We start from the raw sequence: 25,874 nt of genomic DNA, 5'->3' as shown, positions 1-25,874 counted from the left end.
TTGAACGAGTGCAGACATTTTTCCTTGTCATTATTCCCTAAACAGTATGATATAACAACCATTTATGCAGCATCCAAATGTGTTAGGTATATGTACAAGGTGGAAATGATTTAAAGTATACAGGAGAATGGGCGTAGGTTACATGCTATTTTATACAGGGGACATGAACATCCTCAGAGTTTGTTAGCTCCAGGGGTCCTGGGACCAATCCCCCACAGATGTACAGGGACAACTGTCCTATGAACATTTTGTTTCTTGGCCAGCATGTGAAGCATGAGTCTTCATTATAATATCATTTATGATTTTCTCTTCTATTTTAAATGGATTTTTTCAAGAAAATACAGTAACTATGAGGATCAAAATTTAGCAACAAAGCATTGATGAAATAACACTAAGAAAAAGCATCAGGATGCTATTATGTTAATAAAGAAATATGAGACAGACTAGTAGAGAACATAGAAAAATGATATTTAGGTCATAAAATTACATACGTTTTTCTTCAGTTTTTATATCTCGAAGTATCCTCCAACATACATTCATAATATTATATTTTAGGAATTAAATCAGGCAAACCAAACCACAGTTCACCATGTTTTCTCTCTAGAAAAGTACTTTTCAACTAGAATCCATAGAGTAGACATATCCTAAACAGGTTTTCCATGATGGGTGAAAGGGGTTCCATACTCAAATAATGGAACATAGGTTGTCCTATATCGCCTCCCTGGAAAATCACAGGCTCACAACAAACCAATGATTCTGAGAGGCCTCACAGTAAAGAAAGCTATTGTATTTAATCCAAATCACTCAGGATTGCTTGGCCATGCCAGTGCCATCACTATCTGTAACACAGCGCGAGTATCACAGAGTGTACAGAATGCTGTTCTAGACTTTGCCTATAAATAAATGTGTGTTATGAATATGAGGCAGTTCCCCAAAATCCCATTCAGCTCTACAGAACAACACCATCCACAATACTCAGAAATAATTCAAATACTCATATCGTTAAAAAAAAAGTATACTGAAGAAGAGGAACAGCCACTCGTCTCCCCCAGCTCCCATCTCCTATCAAGCAAACGCTTACTGAGAAGCTTCCATGTGCCAGAAACTGTCAACAGTACTTAAACAGGTAGGAACTCATTCAACCCATCAAAGGCATATGCTGAATAGAACATCACTGCCCTGTAAGACTATCAATCACATACATTCAAAACATCAGAGAAAACGTAACTATGAGTACTTTCAAGATATTTTATCTAGTTAATTCTTAGTACTGACTAGATTTTTTTTCTAGAGAAAGCAAAGGGCAGAAAAAGTCCCTGTAATTCTGTTTAAAGATACCACACATTTTTAAATACTAAATATTCAAAATTATTTCCATAATGAGCCATTATGCATTTATAAATTTCATATTATCTGAAAATAAAAATTAACATTTTGAGTGTTATAATACCTTTAATATTGGAAGAATTTCAGGGATCCCCTTTGGAGTCCCCAGGGATTCTTCAGTAGCTTTTCTTGAAGACAAATCTGGAAAAGAAAGAAAAGAGAGAAAGGGAAAAGGAGGAGGAGGGGGGAAAGGAAAAATAAGAAGAGGAGAAGAGTATAAGACAGAGGAAGAAACAAAGGGAAAGAAGGGGGAACCAGAGGAAAGAAAAGGAGGAGACAAATGGAAATGTAACCGTGAATGATAATCATGAAAAACATTGTGCTCAGCTGGTTATCTTTTTAATTACTCATGATATTAAGTCCAACATTTTAGAACTGAGTATATACCAAATTGTTTCTTCCATGTAACTATTACATTCAACAGCATCTTGCAATACAACAAACCAAATCAAGAATCATGTTTACAATAACCCAATACAATGTACAGAGATTGATCTTCCAATATATTCTACAAATCCATTTGAAAGCATTCAGAAAATAATAGCATAAAAGCCTAAAGTTTGGACAAGTATCAGAAAAGACAAGTTTAAGTCAGAGGAATACAAATATAAATGTTTATAAGGCAATGTTGGTTTTCTATTTTAAATTTTTTAATAATTCAAACTGAATGATATATTACTTAATAAACAGCCTGATAAACATCTTGAAGCAGATTGTCATAATATAAATGAATGATTTGCACTGTATGTTTTATGTGCCAATAAAGTGAAAAAAATAATATTCTTAGGAAAGTAATAAGCATTTAAATATATAAATGGGGCAATCCCTCATTACATAAATATAGATGTTTTTGAATTTATAAATGGATTATACTCCAATTAGTACTTTAGAACTTAAACACGAAAAAGGACTGATACCTTGTCTTTAGCCCATTCCTACTCAGACAATTAAAATAATAATATCCTAAAAGTAACAAGCAAACCAAACAATATAATTGAATAAGAAACAGATTTTTTCAAAAAGTAATCACTGGGCCTTTTGCCTCCAGTAATGAGTAATCTGGGAAAATTCTCCTGATTGTGGAAAAGCTGGAAAGTACACTTTTTAAAAAATCTACAAGTTAAGAAGACAGTGGAAAAAAAATTCAGGACCAGGATATTGGAAAGGGATACAGAGCATACACAGCGGCATTAGAGCTACTTCTCCCACTTGGGACTTACATCAGTTCCACAGGGGAAACTGAGAAGCTGAATAGTCCTTTTGACAGCCCGGAGGAGCTAAAGTAACAAGAATTGGGATTCAGGGCCCAACAAGGATAAGAGACAGAAGGGGCTGCCTTCAGGAGTTAGGCTGAACTGAAAGTAGGTCTTCAAGGACAGAACATCTCAGTTTCAAAATATCTCTAAAATTGGAATTAAAGGATCCAAAGAATTAGTGTCTTCATGCATCTAGTAAAAGCAAGTATAAATCTTCTCTGAAAGAAATCATTGTCCAAACCTTCAAATTCTTTCTACAAGATATTAAGCAAATAAAATGTCCGTCACACACTCAAAAAATAACCAGAGTAACAAAAAAGTTGATGATAAAAGTTCTTCACTGAAGAATTCAATATAATAAAGGCAAATGGAATGATAGAAATTAGTAGTAGCCCTTCCAGCTTCTCACCTTCACTCCCAGAAGCCTTCAAGAGAGGACAACAAAAGTGGTTTAAATACCCTGTCTCCCAGCTCTCAGAGGCACATGCCATATAGTCTCCCAGAGGACCCACAAGGAAGTAAGCCCTGAACCCACAAACAGCTGTTTGCTCATTAACTCTCTGTACTTTGACAGGCTTCCTTCCTGCCCTGTAACACTTTTCCATTCCCTCACTGTGCTTCCCTGGAGAAGATCCCAAATGAACTACTTCAATCAAATTACTGTCTTAGAATCTGCTTCTCCAGGTGGCCACATGGCCCAACCGCTGGTGACAAGCTCCACCTCCACCCTGATGGGATTCGCTGCTCTTACTTCCCTGTCCACCCCCTGGCAAAGTTTTCAAAGGACCTGTTCCTGAACACCCATCTCCCTCTCTCCCTCTCTCCCTCTCTCCCTCTCTCCCTCTCTCTCTCTCTCTCTTCCCCTCTCTCTCTCCTCTCTCCCTCTCTCCCTCTCTCCCTCTCTCCCTCTCTCTCTCCCTCTCTCTCTCTCTCCCGCTCTCCCTCCTCTCTCTCTCTGTCTCCTGATCTCTCTATCTCTCTCTTGCTCTCTCTTATGCTCTCCTTCTGCCTCTTTTCCTTCGTCGCCCCTTCCCTCCAATCTGTCAGTTTCCCCCAATAAACCTTTCCCTTAAAAAAAAAAAAAAAAAAAAAAAAAAAAAAAAAGAATCTGCTTCTAAGGAACTAGCTTAGGAAAACAGCCCAGCTGACAACACCTGAACTCAGGGATAAATCTGTACAGCACAAAAGGTGGGACAACCAAGCATTACACGCTTCTAGATTCAAGGCAATAGAGAGTAAATGGCAAGACCTATGGAGTATTCTCACCAAAAAATAATTGGCAAGAATTCGCTTTGACAAGATATCACTTGAATCTCAGTTAGCCCTCAGATGTGACTACCAGGCAGAGAAACAAGTTAACCAAACAAGGAAGCAAATAGCCAATTCCATAATATGGGAATCCTTCAGGAAAAGACAGTTTCTTTAAAAAAAAAAAAAAAAAAAAGCCTTAAAAGGAAGTGAGAAAGGAAGACATTTTAATGTAATCAGGGACATGGAAATTACTACTAATTTTGTAAGGTATAATAATAATAGTGCTGTGGTTCTGTGTAAAAACAATCCTTATCTAAAAGAGAAAGAGAGAGATAGTCATTGCTGAAATGTCATGATGTCTGCTTTAAAACACTCTAGGGAGGGAAAAGTGTCCCAGAGAGAGATGAATTAAGATTGGGGAAATGTTAATAATTATTTGTGCTGGGATAATGGATCTAAGTGACTTATTTCCTCTCTCTACTTTATATCTGAAATTCTGTATAAAACAAGTTTTAAAAACGAGAAAGGCATTTTAAGACATTTCAGTATAATGAATTCAGTGGCTGGCGCTCTGGCACAGTGGGTTAATTCCCTGGCCTGAAGCGCCCGCATCCCATATGGGTGCCAATTCAAGATCCAGCTGCTCCACTTCCGATCCAGCTGCTATGGCGTGGGAAAGCAGTAGAAGATGGCCCAAGTCCTTGGGCTCCTGCACCCACATGGGAGACCCAGAAGAAGTTCCTGGCTCCTGGCTTCGGATCAGCACAGCTCCAGCCATTGCGGACATTTGGGGAGTGAACCATCGGATGGAAGACCTCTCTCTCTCTCTCTCTCTCTTTTTGCCTCACCTCTCTCTGTGTAACTCTGACCTTCAAATAAATAAATAAATCTTTTAAAAAAATGAATTCAGGCCACTGAATGTGTTAAATGACTGAAGACCCCCAACCTGGGCTAACATTCACTTGGGAAGCTAATGAAGGTGAGAACAATCTCTGCCAGCTGAACTATGACCAAAAGAGCCTGGGTCTTAGAGTTTAAACAAGTCCCCAGGCAGTGCCTGCAGCAATCAAAGTTTGAAAACCACAGCTCTAAGACTCCATTTGCAAAGCCACACTCAACTACTGAGGACAAGCAGAGCCACATTAGTGAATCTCTGGAGCAATGATTATTTGATTACAAAGTCCTCCAAATGTCACACAGACTCTGCAAGTGGGATGAAACGGCAAAGTGAAACTACACCATGGACATCCACACCTCATTCTCTACCTGTGAGTTTCCCAATGAAACAGACAGTTCAGAGCTTTGACCATCTTTTGAGAGACAGCATCTCCTGGAAGGAGGAGAGTGATGGCAGACAGGGAGAGTAGGAGAGTGTATAAGAAATGAGTGCAAAAAGAGGTCAGTGGGGGCTGGCAGTTAATACACACGTTAGAACACCGTGCTCCGTGTCAGAGTGCTTGTGTTCAACTCCCAGCTCTGGCTTCTGACTCCAGGTTCCTACCAGCGCCAACCCAGGGAGCAGCTGTGATCGCTCAAGCAGCTGAGCTCCTGCCACCCACATGGCAAACCTGGATTGAGTTCCTGACTCCTAGCTTTGGCCCAAACCAGCCTTGGCCACTGCAGTAATTTGGGGAGTGACCCAGCAGATGGGAGCTTGCACACACTCTCTCTTTCTCTTTCTCTTTCTCTTTCTCTTTCTCTTTCTCTTTCTCTTTCTCTTTCTCTTTCTCTCCCCCCCCTTCTCAAATAAAAACAAATACATATTTCTTAAATAGGATAAGGAAGAAAAACAGAAGAAATGAAGAAAGAAGAATTAGAAGAGAGAATAATAAATGAGAAAAAAGGTAGAAGGATATTCATCCATTCAACAAATATTTAAACTGCCTCCCTGTGTGGGTATCAAGAATACAATGGTGGGGCTGGCACCGTGGTGCAGTAAGTTAATCCTCTGCCTGCGGCACTGGCATCCCATATGGGTGCCGGTTCTAGTCCCAGCTGCCCCTCCTCCAATCCAGCTCTCTGCTATGGCCTGGGAAAGCAGTAGAGGATGGCCCAGTGCTTGGGCCCCTGCACCTGCGTGGGAGACCAGGAGGAGGCTCCTGGCTCCTGGCTTCGGATCGGCGCAGCTCCGGCTGTTGTGACCATCTGGGAAGTGAACCAACAGAAGAAAGACCTTGCTCTCTGTCTCTCCCTCTCACTGTCTGTAATTCTGCCTCTCAAATAAATAAATATTTATTTAAAAAAAAAGTACAATGGTGACCAAAAAAACATTTTCTTCCTTCAAAAAACATTCACCCTTATGAGAAATGGAAGAGAAAAAATTATGAAAGAGAATAAAAGAAAGAGAAAAATAGAAAGAATGAGAGAGGGGAGAGCAAAAGAGGTATAGGTGGCAATTAATAGAGATATATGAGCGAGGAGACAACAAAAAGTATTGCCTGCCACTTAAACCATGGAGCATATAACATTCTTTGCATCCACTTGATGAAACCTGTGTTATCTCCAATTATAAATCATCAAGAAGCACAACACTGAAATGCCTAGTTTCCATTAACACAAGTTAGCTTCTGTTCTAATTTACACTTATGTTTTTCTTTTTATGTATGCATATATTAAAAATCTCATACTTTTTCATTCAATATTTTACCTAAATTTTTAAATTTTCTTTGTGGGCTTCCTAGATTCTCCAGTATTTCACTTAATCGTAGTGTGACCTCTGCCACCACCACCACATCAATGTCTTCCATCTTACAGGAATGAATGACTTCATTTATCTGCCACAGAAGATAAACCCACTAAAAAGAGAAAATACACACCCAAATCAATTAAGAGTATATTGCACTGTAGAGGAGTCACATTCTTCAAACCTTAGTACTTCCTTAAAATGACCATCCTCAGGACCAGGGCTGTGGCGCAGCGGGTTAAAGCCCCGGCCTGCAGCCCTGTGGTGCTGGCATCCCATGTGGGCACTGGTTTGAGTACCAGCCACTCCATTTCTGAGCCAGCTCCCTTCTACTGTGCCTGGAAAAGCAGTGGAAGATGGCCCAAGTGCTTGGGCCCTTGAATCCACATGAGAAATTCAGAAGAATCTCCTGGTTCTTCGGATCAACTCAGCTCCAGTTGTGGCCATTTAGGGAGTGAACCAGCTGATGGAAGATCTCTCTTGATCTCTCCCCCCCCCTCCCCGCCCCTTCTCTCCATAACTCAGCCTTTCAAATAAATAAAATAAATCTTAAAAAAAAAAAAAAAAAAAAAAAAAGACTGCTTGGAATGCCTTCATCCCATATCAAAGTGCCTGGTTCCAGTGCTGGCTACTCTGCTTCCAATCAGCTTCCTGCTTACGCATACCCAGGCAAGCAGTAGGGATGGACTCAAGTACTTGGGTCCCTCCTACTCAATTAGCAGACTCAGGCTGAGTTCCAGGCTCCGGGCTTTGGCCTGACCCAGAACTTGCTGGTGCAGGCATTTGAGTACTAAACTAGAAGATAAAAGATTGATCTCTATCCACCCCCACCTTCAAATAAAATTCTAAAAATAAATAAAACTTTATTCAAGTAGAATAAAACTTTTTCAAAGTAGTATTGTGGTGGGGGGAAAAAATGACCATCCTCTAATAATATGAAAATGTCATGCAGGTACCTCCTCCTTTCATTAATGCATCTTAATTTTAAATAATATAAAAATCCTCTAAAAATGATATTTAATAACTAGTCTGCTATATAAATTCATAAAGAAGATTCATTTAAACTTATAGCCTATATATCTATGGCCACAATGGCAAATGGATGATCTGTTCTTTTTATGTAGCAATAAACAGTATCTCTATCCTCAAAGTTCTCATTCTCTCTTTGAAGTGAGAGTTATGATCACCATTAAAGTCCTCCAAATCAGTGAGGAGACTCTGGGGTTTCATACTCCATACCAGGAGCCTTAGAAACTGTCCTGCATGCCTATATCCCCAACAATTAGCACATAAAACCAGTCATCACATTTGGGGATCTAAGATAACAAAAAATATTCATGCACTCACATCTTAACAGGAACAGGTGACAAAAGTCCTAATAGAGCTGATCTCAGGAGCCTTAGAACCACTGGAGCTAAAATCTTTGTTGGTACTAAAGTATTTTTTCCATGTTTCCCAGTTATAATACTCAAATGCTCAATTTCTTCCTTCCCATAGAACAGCTCTCTTAAATCATCTAGCCATATTATTGAAGGAAAGAAAAACTTAAAATCCTTGCTTACTTGTATTCTGTACTACTAATCTTCCTAACAAAGTTATCCAAGCTCATGTGACCTACAACTCACTATGTTCATTCCTCTGTTTAAAGCCTGACCCACCAAAACAAATAAAAGTGGGGCAGGGGTACAAGAATGCACATTAAAGGAAAGGCTCACTCAGCATAAAGAAGAACATCTTAACAAATACATATGCAAATTATACTAGTTATTCAAGTAGATAAATGGATAATATAATGCAAAAAGCAAAAAAGAGATACTTTGTTAGTACTGATTTTCAGGGTGAATTTTGCATAATCACTTCCAGTCATACTGAATCGCTGAATTCCTAATTTGCATTTCTGCCACAGGAACATTATCATGTCCACGATGATTTCTTTATCAGGCAGAACATCCTGAAAAGAAGAGTGATAAAGCTAATGAGTAAGAATAATAAGCTAAACTAACATCTACTGTGTGCCAGGTTCTACTCTAAGAGTTTTATATATACAACTCACTCAATCCTCCTAACAACCCCAAGAGGTGAGTGACTAGTACTTTTACTCCCACTTGACGGATGAAGTACTACTGAAGGTATTATTACTCTCATCCCCACTTCACAAACTGAAAAACAAGGAGATGAAGTGAGGTGATTTTTCCCAAAATGAAATGACCAGAAAGAAGCAGGTCAGAGGAATATGAACCCAATAGTACAGCTCTAGAGTTGTCATTTGTAACACACACTTTCTTTATGTTACTTCTGCCTCTCTAAAAAGACCCAGACATTTGTAGACACGTATGAAAACCAGTTAGTCCCATCCAACTTTGAAATTTATATATACTGTTCTCTAAGACTCCTGCATTTAGCTAACAAAGAATTGGGAGGGCAGATAAACTACTAACCCAACTGGAATTGTGGGGAGCAACCCGGACTGGACTGAGTTACTGGAATTAAGACTTATTCTATGCATCTGCTCTCCCACAATATGGCGCTGGGAGAGGAGAAAACAGCTTCTACGCAGCTGCCTCTTGCCAACTTGAGTGATGACCTCCAGGAGCTGATCCTGCTCCTGATTGGAGGAGAGCAGCGTACTCGGCGTGTGGGCAGCTGAGTTAGGATTGGCGGAGGAGGACTATAAAGGAGGAGAGAGACGGCATGCACCAGGAACATCTAAGGGGAACATCTATCTGAAGGAACACCTGTGCAGCCCCCGAGAGAGCCGGCCGGCGGTGTGCCGCTCCCCGGCGGAAGTGGGGAATGTGGCAGGGGGAACCGCCCTTCCACGGAGGTGGAAGGGTCGGTAGCCAACCCGGGAAGAACCAGCAGCAAACCCGGGGAGGGCCGAGCAGACAAAAGAACAGCGCAGGGTCCTGTGTCGTTCCTCCATGAAGAGGGGGAGCAACAGGAATGAGAACAGGAAGCGGGGAAAGGATACAGACAAGAAGTACAGGCAGAAACTAAACACAGCTTCACATTGAGCATCCATAAATTATTCATAGGACAGTTCCTAGGCTCTTTGCAAAGAAAACTAAAGTTATTCATTATATCTGAACTAGAAAGATAAGGGATTTCTGATGAAAACATACCAAACTCCGGGGTGGTCATTTAGCCAACCAGTTAAGACGCAGGTTAAGATGCCTATATCCCACTTCCAAGTCCCAGATCTGGCTCCTGACTCCAGCTACCTGCTAATAATACAGGCTCTGGGAGGCAGGGATGATGGCTCAAACGACTGGGTTCCTGCCACCCACTCAGGAGATCTGGATTGAATTCCCACCTCCTAGCTTTGGCCTGACCTAGCCCCTACAGGCCTTTGGGAAGTGAACAGGAGGTAGCACATTCTCTCCTATTTGATCTCTATCTCCCTTTTGCAAATAAAAAAAATAAATAAATAAAAATAAAAAAACAGAAAAAGAAAGGAAGAAATATATATACCAAGGTTTGAGCTCCTTTGACAGCTATAAAACTTAATTTGAAATATTTATCACCTTTAGGACAAGACTTAGGAACATAATGAAGATCAATAAATGTTCAGTTGAAACTGAACTCAGATATATGTGATTTTTATAAAAAACAGAAGTCTATTACCCTTTTAAACCTTGTTTGTAATTTTTTGGCCCTCCCACTATACATTTTCTGCTGAATATCTTGCTTTCAAAAATTAAATATCATGTTGAGTGACATAAGGGAGACAAAGAAAGACAAATACCGCATGTTCTCCCTTATACATGGGAGCTAAACATTTTTAAAAAAAAGAAAGAAAGAAATGTCTGTGTATATCAGTATTGCTGCAATACAGTTTTATAAAACAATGTTTTATAGCTTTGTCAAACCAATGGTTAAGAACATTATACTACTATAGTTTTAATGACCTGTGATCACTTAGAATTTATCATATATGGGTCAAACGGTCAATTTTCCATTCAATCACTGGATATAGTCATTGTCTATTTTCCCACTAAACTAGGGTATTTTTGCTTTTCCCTGTTAAGCTTCTTATTTGATGAAGTATTAAGCCTTTTTACTGTAATGTAAATTTAAAATGTTATCTCAAAAACTCAAAAAAGAAAGAAAGGGAGAAGAAAGAAGGGGGAGGGAAGAGGAAGGGAATATCACTATGTTCTTAGAATTATACCTACAAACCACATTGAATCTGTTAAAAATTAATCAAAAATTAAAAGTTTTTTATAAAAATAAATACCTGTAATGGTTATAACACATGCTAACAAACCCAGAAGAAATGGAAAATAACATAACTCGAGTCTCTTGCTGTGTTTTGCTTACCTGGGCAAAAGTTAATCCCATGTGTTTTTTTTTTTTTTTTTTTAACTTTTATTTAATGAATATAAATTTCCAAAGTACGATTTATGGATTACAATGGCTTCCCCCACATACCATCCCTCCCACCCACTACCCTCCCCTTTCCCACTCCCTCTCCCCTTCCATTCACATCAAGATTCATTTTCGATTATCTTAATATACAGAAGATCAGCTTAGTATACATTAAGTAAGGATTTCAACAGTTTGCTCTCACACAGAAACATAAAGTGAAAAATAATAGATGATTTTTTTAAGTGATGATGAAATCAGATCAGACCTATTGTCATGTTTAATCCCAGTGAGAGTCAAGTTGGGAGTTGATAATTTCTTTTTTTCTTTTTTTTTTTTTTTTACAGAGGATCAGTTTAGTATACATTAAGTAAAGATTTCAACAGTTTGCACCCCCATGAAAACACAAAGTGAAATATATTGTTTGAGTACTCGTTATAGCATTAAATCTCAATGTACAGCACATTAAGGGCAGAGATCCTACATGAGGAGTAAGTGCACAGTGACTCCTGTTGTTGACTTTACCAATTGACACTCCTGTCTATGGCATCAGTAGTCTCCCTATGCTCCAGTCATGAGTTTCCAAGGCTATGGAAGCCCTCTGAGTTCTCCGATTCTTATCTTGTTTAGACAAGGTCATAGTCAAAGTGGAGGTTCTCTCCTCCCTTCAGAGAAAGGTACCTTCTTCTTTGAAGACCTGTTCTTTCCACTGGGATCTCACTCGCAGAGATCTTTTGCCAGAGTGTCTTGGCTTTCCATGCCTGAAATACTCTTGGGCTTTTCAGCCAGATCCGAATGCCTTTAGGGGTGATTCTGAGGCCAGAGTGCTGTTTAGGACATCTGCCATTCTATGAGTCTGCTGAGTATCTCACTTCCCATGTTGGATCACTCTCCCCTTTATTTATTCCATCGGTTAGTGTTAGCAGGTACTAGACTTGTTTATGTGCTCCCTTTGACTCTTAGTCCTTTCATTATGATCAATTGTGAACTGAAATTGATCACTTGGAATAGTGAGATGGCATTGGTACATGCCACCTTGATGGGATTGAATTGGAATCCCCTGGTATGTTTCTAACTCTACCATTTGGGGCAAGTCAGCTTGAGCATGTCCCAAATTATACATCTCTTCCCTCTCTTATTCCCACTCTTATGTTTAACAGAGATCACATTTCAGTTAATTTTTAACACTTAAGAATAACTGTGTATTAATTACATAATTAAACCAGTCATATTAAGTAGAACAGACAAAAAAACTACTAAGAGGGATAATGTATTAAGTTGTTCATTAACAGTCACAGGCAGAGTGGACAGTGAGAGAGAGAGACAGAGAGAAAGGTCTTCCTTTTGCCGTTGGTTCACCCTCCAATGGCCGCCGCAGCCGGCGCACTGCAACTGGCGCACCACGCCGATCCAATGGCAGGAGCCAGGTACTTATCCTGGTCTCCCATGGGGTGCAGGGCCCAAGCACTTGGGCCATCCTCCACTGCACTCCCTGGCCACAGCAGAGAGCTGGCCTGGAAGAGGGGCAACCAGGACAGAATTCGGCGCCCCGACTGGGACTAGAACCCGGTGTGCCAGCGCCACAAGGTGGAGGATTAGCCTAGTGAGCCACGGCGCCGGCCAATCCCATGTTCTGTAACTGTGGTTTTCACACTTTTTTATAACAATAAAACCAAATTTTCAAGTGAAATTCTGTCAAAATCCCTACATTATGTGCAAAGCCAATAAAACAGACTAGGGTGCCACTACTCAAAGGGGGACTTCTGAGATACCTCAGAAAAGTCCTGGGGTTGCCTAGAATTCAGTTTCAAAACTAGTGCTGTATTGGTTTTACTTGAATATTCATAGCCTCACATAGGCCATTTCTCCATACTGATCATTATGTACAAAGTTACTCCCAATCATAAGCGAACTTTACGCTGAAGGAGTAAAAAAGCAGTAATTCACTAAGCACATTTACTCTTCATTAAAACCACCGCTGTATTTCCCCCATTATTAGAAATATGACCAGCCTACGAAATTCCCATAAAAGAACAGACTGATGTCCAAAGTGAACTTAAAATTACAAATCAGAATCTAATCAATTGTGTATTCTAATGATTAAACAATACTGAGGTTTATCAAAGTACACTTCTTGTGACATTATAAATATGGTCTTAAATTAGGCTTAATAACCTCCTTCCACACTATCAAGAATTACCCAAATAGCTATGTCACCTGAGGAGAGGAGCAGACACAGGAATACAGAGTTGCTGCCAAGTGGAAAATATCTTCTGAATATCCAGAAGCCTTCCCAGAAGTATCTGAATTTATAAAGTAGAGGAAAAGTAAGCAAAACAAAATTCTAGCAGAAAAAGACAAAAATTTGACAAAAATGACACAAAGATTCCTGGGCAAACATTGTTTCAATAGGACAATTGAAATATTTCTATGTGAAAATTAATCAAAGTGGCTCTAATCAAAAATTGAATATCTGTCATGGGTTATAACATATTCTAATAAATCCAGAAGAAATGTAATGGAAATGGAAAATAATAATGTAACAGCAGAATTTCCTGAGCCCCTTGAGTCTCTAGTGATAGACCATCTTGTTAAACTGAAATAGTTCTCCCAACTATGTCCAAAAATCAGTAGAAAAGGCTTGTAATACTCAGGTACATATAAAATACGGCAGTTAAAAGAAAAATAATAAATATTTCTATGTGTATATAGAAACCACAAAAAGAATAAAAGTGCATTACTACTTGGTATAAGTTATGTCCTACACCTGAGAAGCCATGCAATCTCTGAAGAATGGTCAAACATGGAATTAAACACTTCTCACTAGTCTAAAAAGTAGAGGCTGCTACAAATTTCCAGTTATATACACCATAACGGTTTTTAAGACTTCAAAAGTTCTAGAATAGAAAATCCTGCCTGCTGGTAGGAGAGGAAAATATCAAATCTTCCCTTACTACAAGCAGTCTGGTGACTGCCCTTTGACTCACCGCCCTGTAAAAAGAAGCCACATCCTCTACTCAAAACTGTTGCTCAAATTTCAGTCTGTATCCTTACCATCTGGCAGCCAGCTACTTCTCTGACCTTGTAACCCACCACATTCCCCAACTCGACCACTACTATCAGGGCACGCCAGCCACACATGCCCACTTCCTAGCTGGGATCACCAAACACCTTCTTGCCTCAGGTCGTCCTTTGCACCACCACCCCCCCCCCTTTGCCTTGAACATTCTTTCTCTGACCTCACCTATAAACAGCATATTTTATCAGATAAAATTATCTCAACTTTTCAAAAAGACAAATAAATACTTACCTTGAAAAGTAGTATGTTTTAAATAAGTTTGAGATGTCTGTCCTTCTTTATGGTTTTCCAAAGGAAGTATCAAACCTTTGTTCCTCTTTACATTGATCAGTGGTTCTATCGCAATCAAGAGAGTCAAATTTTTCTCTGCTTTCTTTGACTCTGGATCATCTTGCCCCTTAGAGAAATATATCCCACAAGTGAATTAGCAACTCAATGTTATTTTAATACAACAGAAACAAATTAATGGCTTTGCATAGATTACCTGGAGAAAATAAATAAGCTGCCAAGCTGAAGATTCAAATAAACTCCATTCCTCATAAGTAAAAGCTAATTTTATAAATTTCACAGCAGCATCCAAAGAAATAACATTTTTTCTTTCTATCATAAGTTCCATCAGAGGTGTTTTGGGGAAATCAAATGTTCCATTTGTACCCATATTTGAAACTACAAAAAGAAACAGAGGAGTTTTAATATCATTCATGCAAAGAAATAGTTACTAAATATTAGCTATCAGATTCTTCCAGGCACCATGGAAATATGGAAAAGAACTGACCTCAACTTCTGCCTTCTTAAACTTTATGCTCTAGTGGGAGAAACGAGAAATCTAAGTGGGAAAACAGAGTGACATGGGGACAAATCTGAAGGTCTCCCAACACTAGTCTGGGGAGGAAGGCAGCCAGGGAAGGCTACCCAGAGAAAGGAGCAAGGAGTCACAAACAGAATCAGCAACATTAACTCATCAAACAGGCAAGTAGATATAGACTGGCCACTGGGAGACAAACAAGAAGACAGGGAGATTATTCTTAGAGTCATCATTATGTGTTCATAGCAAAGAGTAGGACTATCCATGGGCAACAGATAGCTTGTCTAGGACAGGTTCTAGGAGTATCAACATTTAAGAGAAGGGCAGATGGAGAAAAGGCTGCAAAAGAGACTGTTTAGACAGAAAGGAGGAACCAACAGAAGCAATTACTACAGAGAGAGAAGGAAAGGAAAAGAACTAGAAAGTGGCCCTTGGATCAAGCAATAAGGAGCTTGTCCATTAATTTCTCAGTAGGGTCCTAGGGACAGAAGACTAACTGGTGCATAAGCAGAGAGCAAAGAATTGGGAATAGTGAAAAAGAGACAATTCTTTTAAATAAAATCTGGCTGTACCAACTAGAAGACACACATAAGAAGGAAGCTGAAATAGGACATGGGATAAACAGACTGCTTGGAGGGATTTGGCTTAAAGACACAAAGAGGAGGAAGAATACCCATTCCATTGTAATGAGCAATATTGGAGAAGATGGATTCATGTGAAGCTTTGGGGTTTGGGTGAAGGAAGTCAAGGAATTCTCATCTGAGAATCTGCACCTCCTTTAAAGAGGTGAGTCCATACCGGGACACCAGAAGCTCCCTTTCAGATGGATGCATGCACACATGTGCACACACACACAGGCATGCACAGGCGAAACTCACCTAGAGGGCATTCAACCCTCTTCCCCGGTGGATTCTACAGCCAAGCCAGACGATCATTTCAAGGTAAGAAAATTATAAAAACTCAATCTATAAAACAAGAAGATTTCAACTGACACTAGACCTCTCAACAGTCAGCTGCTTAAACTAAGTAAGTTAGTGAGGAAAGAAAATTAAACGTGTAATCTTCTTAAGAGAAAACCCCAAATGGAGCATCTTTTATCACAAGAAGCAGAAAAATGTAACAGATGAACAATGACATAAGTACAACTCTCCCCTCAAAGAATAAGTTATTAAAAACATGAAGAATAAGCTACTGTAAAAGAGAACCAAGTGGAGACCAAGTATAAAGTATATTGCTGTTGAGGCAGGTGTTGTGTGTGGCACAGCGATCAAGACACTACTTGCAGTGACCACGCTCCGTATCAGAGAGCTGGGTTTGAATCTCTACTTCCTATTCCAGCTTCCTGCTAATGTGAACCTTGGGAAACATCAAGTGCTGGCTCAAGAACTTGGGTCGCTGGCATCCATCTCTTTCTCTTGCTCTCCCTATGCCTTTCAAATAAATAAAAACAAATAAAACTTAAAAACAAATAGAAATTTTTTAAAAAGTGCTTCATTGTTGAAATGAAGAATCCAATAGATGGACATAGTAGAACAAAGGGAATCAAACAAAAATTTCATAACCAAAAAAATCAGTTGAGGAACCTTTCCAGAAACCAATAGAATGAAATAAAGAGCTCAAAAGAATAAGATAAATGATATATGGAGTGTGAATGTAAAGGTATTATCATCTGCCTAATAGGAGCCTTCAAGGATTTTATTAAAATGTAAAAATAAGGGAAGAAAATAAGGGCTAAACTGATAAATTAAAGAGAGACATAAAAATTCAAAGTGCTTTCTAGGGATGGCATTGTGGCATAAGCAGGTAAAGCCACCACCTGCAATGCTGGCATCCCATATGGGTGCCAGTTCAAGTCCCAGCTGCTCCACTTCCGATCCAGCTCTGTTATAGCCTGGGAAAGCAGTGGAAGATGGCCCAAGTCCTTGAATCCCTGCACCTGCATGGGAGACCCTGAAGAAGCTCCTGGCTGCTGGCTTCAGATTACATTATGGCCATTTGGCAAGTGAACCAGCGAATGGAAGATATCTCTCTCTATCTATCTATCTATCTCTATCTCTCTCTCTGCCTTTCAAATACTGCCAAGAATATTAGGAAACTATCATTCTTATATTGCTGGTGTGAATATACAATGGAAAAGATATCCTGGAGAATAATATGGCTGTTTCTTACAAAACTCAATACACACTTAGCATATGACCCAGCAACTGCACCCTTGAGCATTTAACCCAGAGAAATGAAAGCTTGCTTTCACGGAAAAATCTGTACTCGTGTCTATAGCAGTTTTCGTTCTAATAGCTAAAAAAAGGAAGCAATTTAAATGCCCTTCAATAGGTAACTGGTTAAAGTAATGATGGTGCATCCATGCCATGAAATACTCAGCGATAATAAGGGATGAGCTACTAACACACACAACTCATTGGAGACATCTAAAGGGAATGAAGCTAAGTGGGGAAAAAAAAAAAAAAAGAAAGAAAGGATAACACACAGGCACCCAATCTATAACACAGAGATCCTGTAATCAATGGGGAAAGGAAGGTTTCTTTAATATCGTGCTGTGTCAACCAGATATTCATATGGAAATGAAATAAATCTTGATGCCTACCTCACACCAACAAAAAAAGACCTAACTGTAGACCTCATGTGAGAGGTAAAACAATAAAGCTTGCAGAAGAAAGCAAGAAATCACATTGGGATAACAGAGATTTCTTAAACATGACACCAAAACGTATATAAAAGATATATGGACAACTTGGGCTACATGAAAATTAAGAATTTCTGTTCCCCAATAGACACTATTAAGGAAATGAAAAGACAAGCCACTAAGTAGGAAAGAATGTTTGCAATACGTGTATTCAATAACAGACTTAACATCCAGTATGTATAAAGAATTCTTAAAAATCAGTAAGAAAAAAATAGAAAACTTGGCAAAATATTTGAATAGGCACCTCACAAAATAGGGGAACCTTGGGGCCAGCACTGTGGTGTAGTGTGTCTAAGCCTCTGCCTGCAGCGCCTGCATCCCATATGGACACCGGTTCATATCCCAGCTGCTGCTCTTCCAATACAGCTCTCTGCTAGGGCCTGGAAAAGCAGTAGAAAATGGGGCCCAAGTGTTTGGGCCCCTGCAGCAGCATGGGAGAGCCAGAGGAAGCTCCTGGTTCCTAGCTTCGGATCTTCCCAGCTCTGGCCACTGTGGTCATTTGGGGAGTGAACCAGTGGATGGAAGACCTCTCTGTCTCTCCCTCGATCTCTAACAGCCTATCAAGTAAATAAATAAATCTTAAAAAAAAAAAAAAAAAAAAAAAAAGGAGGGCCTTGTGGTTGAGAAAAAGAAAAAAAGATGTATGAAAGGGTGCTCAACTTGGTCCTTAGAGAAATGTAAATTAATCCATAAGGTATTACCATTGAATTCACACCATAATGGAGGGGAAAAAAAGGTAACACTAAATGTCAGTGAAAATTTGGAGCAATTGATACCCCATAAAATTCTTTTGGGAGTGTAAATAGGGAAAACTTTGGAAAAAGGGATTTGTTATAGCAAAACAAGCATATCCTATACTCTAGCAATTCCACACAGAGAGAAATGCATACTGAAGATATTTAACACCTATTTCTCAGTAGCTTATCGAACAAGCAAGAAGAAATAATCAGTAGGGACAGAGAATATCTAACTACATGATTTACAGCCTTAACAAAATCAACATATATTTAAAGCAATGCAGCCAGCAACAACAACAAATGCATGCCTTCTTCAAGTGCATCCTATACAGACTATTTACTGAAACTGGCCATCGCTCAGGCCAAACAGCACACCTCAACAAATTTCCATGGTTCCAAACAATTCAGCATTTACTCCCTAACGATAGTATAATTAAGCTAGATATTGCAAACTTTGAAAAGAATAATGAAATCTGTGCACCTCTGGTGAAGTTGATGAAACAAAAGGCAAACTAATCAATGAAAATGAAAAAGACATCACTGTAGATCCTATAGACACTAGAATCATAATGAGATATCAAACAATTTTATGAAAATCAGAAATACTGAATAAAATAGAAAATTTTAAAAGAAAAATGTAATTTACCAAACTGACAGAATATTTTTTAAAATATTTATTTATTTATTTATTTATTTGAAAGGCAGAATTAGAGAGACAGAGGCAGAGAGAAAGAGAAAGTGAGAGAGAGAGGTCTTTCATCTGCTGGTTTACTCCCCAAATGGCCACAATGGCCAGAGCCAGGCCCATCTGAAGCCAGAAGCCAGAAGCCTGAAGCTTCTTCCAGGTCTCCCACGTGGTGCAGGGGCCCAAGGACTTGGGCCATCTTCCACTGCTTTCCCAGGTCATAGCAGGAAGCTGGATCAGAAGTAGAGCAGCCAGGACTTAAATGCAAGCTCATATGGGATGATGGCACTGCAGGCAAAGGCTTTACCCGCTATGCCACAACACCGGCCCCAATGCAATATTTTTAAAGGACAGAAAAAAAAACTATATAATTTTTATCTGTGGAAGAAATTTAATCCATAATTTAAAACATTTCCACAAAGAAAATCCCAGGTCCAAAGGACTTTACCAGCAAATTCAACCAAATTTAGAAAAAAACACCAGTTTGACACAAACTTTTTAACACAATAGAGAAAGGGGGCATATATCTCATTTCTCATGATTTTCTAAGTAAAACCTGAGAAGACATAACAAGAGAGGAACATTTCTCTCATGAACAGAGAAGCAGAAATATTAAATAGCAAACAAATCAAGCAACATATCAAAAGGCTAATTTCATCTCCAAATAATTATTATAAACAACTATATGGTAGCTTAAAATAAGGTAAATAAGCAATGTAAACCACCACACTAATGGAAACTCAGAAAATCTCAACAAATCTAGAAAATGCTTTTGACGAAACAATTATTCAAGATTAAAAACGAACAAACAAACACTCTTAGGAAACTTGAAATTAAAGAAGCTTCCTTAGTTTGAAAAGAGCCAACTAGGGGCTGGTGCTGGGGCACAGCGCGCTGAACCTCTGCCTGCAGCACCAGCATCCCATATGGGAACCAGTTCGAGTCCCGGCTGCTCCTCTTTGGATCCCGCTCTCTGCTATGACCTGGGATAGCAGTGGAAGGTGTCCCAAGTGCTTGGACCCCTGCACTCATGTGGGAGACCTGGAAGAAGCTCCTGGCTACAGACTTCATATCAGCCCAGCTCCTGCCATTGCGGCCATTTGGAGAGAGAACAAGCAGATGGAAGAATTTGTCTTTCCCTCTCTGTCTGTAACTCTACCTCTTAAATAAATAAATAAAATCTTAAAAAAAAAAAAAAGACAAGGGGAATCTATAAAAATCCTTCAGCAAATATCTCAACTAATGACAAAATGCTAGAAACTTTCCATCTGAGATCAAAAATGAAAGATACCTATTCATTACCACTTCTTTTCCATGTTATTTGAAATCCTAGCCAGTACAATAGTCAAGAAATATAAAAAAAAAAAAAAAAGAAAGAAAGAAAGAAAGGATTAAGAATTGGAAAGAAATATAATTGTCATTATTCACAGGTGGCTGTATCAAAAAAAAAAAAGTGCAAAGAACATTCTATTAGTAAATCACTTGAAATACCACTTCAGCAAGGTTGCACAGTTGGATATCAGTTTCTTATGAATAGGCTACCATTTCAAAGTTTTTACTTGTGTCTACCATAAAATATTATCTTAACATCTTATTTACCTAGCAAGAGTTCTTTTCCTGCCATGAACAGTTCTGAGACAACGTCACGAATCTCCACTTCTTCTGTAACAACAGGTCCAGTTTGCAGTATTCGCCTATTTGAGTCAGAAAGAGCCTCCACAACAGCAAGAAACCGAATTGAAGTGCAATCAAACATCTCATCCAACAGCCGCTCTGTGACAGTACGTGGCCATGGCAACTGGCATTTAAAAACAAAAATACAGTCCAGTTTTAAAGGATATTATAAGGCAAAGAAAAGGGATGTTTAATTTTAAAAGAGTAGTTAATCTAACAATGAAATGGCTGCTTTTGAGGTATTCATTTTTCGAGATATCACTCTAGACTCCATTAAAGTTTGTGTCAGGCTGTTATTACATCAAAGACCTTGCAATTTATCTATATGTTTCTGATTGCAAGGCAGCTTCAAAAGGCTGTTTAGTATAATATCTTTATTAAGCCAGGATCACTCTCCATATGTGCTCCAGTACCTTAATTACAGCCTTAAGGAACTGATGCTCAAATTTTGGTTGCCTAAGAAGCATTCACGAATGCTGTTTAGATTCAAGACCAAACCTCCAGAGAGTCGTATGGGTGTGTGGGGCATTTTTAATAAGCATTGCAGGAAATTCTAATGCAGAACGTCCTCAAACCCAAATCTTGCGAAGGTATTCTGTAGTAAAATTAACTAGTCTTGTGGAAGTTAACTCTAAGGAGGAGTAGGTCTGCTGTCTAATGAGCACATGGCTATTGGAGCCTGGTGTGTGTTCCCAGACACTCTGCTTTATGCTGACCCAGAATGATTTTAACCTCTTGCAGATGGCTCAACTCCACACTTTGTTCTTCTGACAAATGACCTGTTCTCTTCAGTATAAGGACAGTAGTTCTAGTTGGCTTTTCTGGAATTCCTATCCAGCTAGAACCTACTCACCGTTCTCCCCATGGTTCCCTTGCATATTTTTCTCTTCTTGGAGAAAAGTTAAAAAGACAGAAAAACAAAAGCAGAGATAAAACTGCTTTCAATTATATTTCCTCAAACACCAGCTTCCCTAATCATTAGCCTCTGTCCCTTTTCAACCCACTGATCAACTGTTATGTTAAAAACCTCAATACAAATTGAACTTCATGCCCTGCCCCTTCTTTATTTCAAACAGAAGCAAGAGTTTCTTCTAAGGTTTTTATAGTACCTTAAAATACAGCTTTAAAAATATATATATTTAAGGGTGATGCTATTTGGGATGTCAGCATTCCACACAGGAGTGCCTGGGTTACAGTCCTGTCTCTGCTCCCAATTCTGCCTGCTACTAAAAGGCAGCAGGTGATGGCACAAGTAGTTAGGTCCATGCTACCCACCTGAGAGAAATGGATTGGGTTCCCAGATCCTGGTGTCAGCCTGGCTCAGCCTTCATTGTTATGGGCATTTAGAGAGTGAGCCAGTGGGCAAAAGGGGAAGACCATGGGAGAAGGTGGCACGAGGGAGAGAGAGAAGAGTACCCCACAAGGCATAACTTTGTCCTGCTTCCTTCTGTGACAGTCCTCAGTGCTGTTTGCCCAGCATGCGTGTGGTTAGGAGAGCCCACGTGAGTAGCTATGACAAGTGGGAAGACCGTCATGACCTGTGTAAAATCTTCCAGAACCTCTGGCGAGAGACCAGCAGTTTGTTAAAAGAGGGGTGCTCAGCCTGGCCCTCAGCAGCTTTCCTGGGCACAAACCGATGACTGTAATACCATGGGACTCCGAGGGGAAATAAAGGGTTGTTTAAAGCCACCTGAGGTATGAGGGTTGTTTGCTGTGATAGTATAACCTAGTTCCTGAATGCTCCCAAAGGTGAAGCCTAGAGCTGATGAGAATACCTGACTCATACTCTTCCCCAACCTCAAAGCCAGCTAAGCAAGTGATATGTGGCCAAAGGCAGACTGCTCAATGGTCATCTGCAAGAGTCTGTTCATTCAAATTTCTCCCAGGCTCCTCCTCTCCAGTATCTGGTCCTTTAAAGTTGCAAAACTGGTATTGTGCTAAGGCACAAAAACTTTGAGAAAGGGAGGAGACAAGTCCATATCTAAAATGGGAAAACATTCTTCTATTTGCTCTTGGTGAATAAGGTCCACAGCAGAATTTTATAACCAGTGGGTAGACAAAGTGGGTGGGGCCGGCGCTGTGGCACAGTGGGTTAATGCCCTGGCCTGAAGCGCCGGCATCCCATGTGGGTGCCGGTTCAAGTCCTGGCTGCGCCACTTCCGATCCAGCTCTCTGCTGTGGCCAGGGAAAGCAGTGGAGGATGGCCCAGATCCTTGGGCCCCTGCGCCCATGTGGGAGACCTGGAGCAGGCACTTGGCTCCTGGCTTCGGATTAGTGTAGCTCTGGCCATTGTGGCCATTTGGGGAGTGAGCCAACGGATGGAAGACCTTTCTCTCTGTCTCTCCCTCTCACTGTCTGTAACTATACCTCTCAAATAAATAAATAAAAAAATAAATCTTCAAAAAAAAAAAAAGAGCCTTACAAAGAGAAGACATTTTTAAACTTACACTTTGTGCTTCCTTCAAGTTAATCCTTGTCTTTGGTCTAAAGAAGACTTTGTTTTTTCTTCGTGATTCAAATATCCCTCTTTTGAAGATCATCACTGCCATCTGCCTCCAAAAGAAGCATTATAGATGAAGTAACAATGGGATGCCTTTCCCAGCTACCAATAGTGAGTACCTAATCATCCACAGAGTGGGGTAAATCTCTTTTAGGTCATGAAATTTTTATACCTTTATTGCGGCCTCTCTGTAATATCTTCTGGATTCTTCCTGTGATTGTGAGGAACTCATTACTTCCAGTTGCCTCAACTCTTCAATTTTGCCTAAAGCACGCCGAGCAAATGCCTAAATGCAATTAAAATAAATTTATTTCATAATAAGTTAGAATAGAGTGATTAAAAATGTATAAAGACAATATGTTTTGTTTCCCCCAGACATTTGATTTAATCTGTAAATTAAACCGTAGGCTGATGTTGACTTCTCACAACGTAGTAGCTATCCAATCTATCATTTCCTATAAGCACCACTCAACTCCATAGATCTAAAGTGATTAAACTATCACAAAGGCTGACTTCATGAATTATGAACCAAAAGGGTGAGGGAAGCAGAAATATGAGTCACACAGTAGTTTCATATACACCATCACTTCTCTGGCACCAACTGCACATAGGCACACACATACATGAACACACACACACACACACACACACAACCAGCCTCAGTGCTCTTGTTGAATCCTAACCTCCATACCATAACTTGCTGTATTATCTATCCAATTGTCCACATTGTCCACTAAATCGTAAGATCTGTAAAGGGTCTTACTCATTTTTGCTTCTCAAATACCAGGACAGAGGAAATATTTAAGAAATATCTGGGGAAGGGAAAAAAGGAAGAAGGTAGGCTTGCTTATTTAATATCACTGTCATTATAATTATTTAGAGATAACAACAAGAGTTCAACGTTATTAAAAGTTCAATAATAAGTATATTCATTTATTTTGCCATTTCTTTGAAGTATTTTATTCATAATTTCTAATTTTAATGAAGCTGTTCCCAGAACAACCATAATATTAACACAGATGAAGGATTAACATTTCCAATAAGGAATAATCTTAATTGGAATCAGATGGTCAAAACCATACAAACATCCCATTCCCTGGTAATTTTATTAACGATAGAACAAAATACGCCACCATTAATACACTATCGTTAACTATTCATAGATGGTGAGTAGCTTCTAGGCTGCTTTCTGGGCCACAAAATCATCCCAAGGAAGACTGAATTAGGGTATTTCTCTGCCTTTGAGCCATTACCATCCAGTAAGTCAGAATTAGTTCAGGTAGGAAAACTAAATGTAAAGGAATCCATGACTAGCCAGATGATTTATGTGTGGCTTGAACAGGACAGGAGCAGGTGTTTGTATAGCGGTGAAGGCTATGTCCTACACAAGGCTTCTAGCTAAGAGGTTGAGTGATGGCTCAAATCCAACTCCTACTGCACTTACCAAACCTGGTGCAAGAATGTAATGGCCCAAAGGGAAAGTGCCTATTTCTAAGTGTCACCAAGGCCCCATCTGCTACTCAAGCCAGTTAGCAGGCACTATAGAGAGAGCACCTTTTAACATTTACACAGCGGGGATTTTGTAATTTCTCAAATATATATCCAAAGGAAAAACAAGAAACAGAATGTAATTACACAGTGGCTAGAGGCAGAGAAAAGGCAAGATGAATGTTCAATAGTTGGTATATGAAATACAGAACAAACAAGGAAGGAAGGTGGTTCACACATGAAAAGAAAAGCAACAAAAAACCTTATTCAGAAAAAGAACAAAGAAAGTGAAAGCTAATAGAGAATAAAGGAGGCTGTGGAAAGTAGAGCAAGAGATCAATAGAACAAAAAGCCAAGCAGATTATAAAATCAAAGACTTCAGCTTTGTCTTTGCTTCAATTCCTTGGTTGTTTTTGTTTTTGCATTCCTTGTGGGCATCTAAGGAAGAAAAGGCAGAATAACCCGTATTTCAAATGCTGGACCCTCAGAATTAAAAAGGAACACACCTCTCCATTCATGCCAGCTTGGCAGTCATAGTAGCACTGGCAAACAGCAGTGTAAAGAGTAGTTCTCCACGTCAGGTACCTGATGGACAGCAGCGGCACTGAGGACTCCATGCACACACTGGCCCACAGCAGGTATTCCAAGGCCTGAGGCACAAGTGGCACAGGGAGTTTAGGTTCATGGTAAGCTAATCATGACTAATTTAACATCAGATTCTAAGTTGTGAATACAAGTTGCTGACTATTTAAACCAAAAATATCATAAACAATGAGTCAAGAAAAAGCCAAGCATTTAAAAAAGTAGAAGAATGATTTAGAGAACTCAAAATCTCAAATGAGTCATTTTAGAATACCTTCATACTTAGCTCCTAAAGGCACCCCTGAACTCAGCTTTTTTTTTTTTTTTTTTTTTTTTGTGTGTGTGTGTGTGTGTGTGACAGGCAGAGTGGATAGTGAGAGAGAGAGACAGAGAGAAAGTCTTCCTTTTGCCATTGGTTCACCCTCCAATGGCCACCACGGCTGGTGCACTGCGGCCAGCGCACCTCGCTGATCCGAAGGCAGGAGCCAGGTGCTTCTCCTGGTCTCCCATGGGGTGCAGGGCCCAAGCACCTGGGCCATCCTCCACTGCCTTCCCGGGCCACAGCAGAGAGCTGGCCTGGAAGAGGGGCAACCGGGACAGAATCCGGTGCCCCGACCGGGACTAGAACCCGGTGTGACTCAGCTCATTTTCAATACCATCTAGCCGATGTCAAGGGTGGTCC

At 39.7% G+C, this 25,874-nt stretch overlaps 1 protein-coding gene across 7 annotated transcripts in view; it reads right to left on the bottom strand.

Moving 5' to 3' along the window:
* Window positions 1-25,874, bottom strand: part of CFAP54 (cilia and flagella associated protein 54) — a 372,444-nt gene that overhangs the window by 314,438 nt on the left and 32,132 nt on the right. For 6 of the 7 annotated variants that reach the window (XR_016216950.1, XR_016216951.1, XM_008256922.5 and 3 more), the window contains exons 6-15: window positions 25,117-25,260; window positions 23,295-23,408; window positions 23,070-23,171; window positions 20,548-20,746; window positions 14,505-14,686; window positions 14,252-14,417; window positions 13,159-13,244; window positions 8,393-8,527; window positions 6,541-6,688; window positions 1,451-1,527 (exon numbers count right to left, since the gene is read on the bottom strand). Coding sequence is in view for 4 of the 7 variants with exons in the window: in XM_008256922.5 (XP_008255144.5) it covers window positions 1,451-1,527; window positions 6,541-6,688; window positions 8,393-8,527; window positions 13,159-13,244; window positions 14,252-14,417; window positions 14,505-14,686; window positions 20,548-20,746; window positions 23,070-23,171; window positions 23,295-23,408; window positions 25,117-25,260 (1,353 nt within the window). In the remaining 3 variants the exon portion in view is untranslated. Of the gene's footprint in view, window positions 1-1,450; window positions 1,528-6,540; window positions 6,689-8,392; window positions 8,528-13,158; window positions 13,245-14,251; window positions 14,418-14,504; window positions 14,687-20,547; window positions 20,747-23,069; window positions 23,172-23,294; window positions 23,409-25,116; window positions 25,261-25,874 lie in introns of those variants that run through there. The other variant, XM_089308817.1, reaches the window with a different exon arrangement.

Source organism: Oryctolagus cuniculus, chromosome 11 (assembly GCF_051225735.1).
Source record: "Oryctolagus cuniculus isolate XC-2025 breed Fujian yellow rabbit chromosome 11, ASM5122573v1, whole genome shotgun sequence".
NCBI classification, from domain to species: Eukaryota; Metazoa; Chordata; class Mammalia; order Lagomorpha; family Leporidae; genus Oryctolagus; species Oryctolagus cuniculus.
This window is presented reverse-complemented; position numbering and strand designations above follow the sequence as displayed.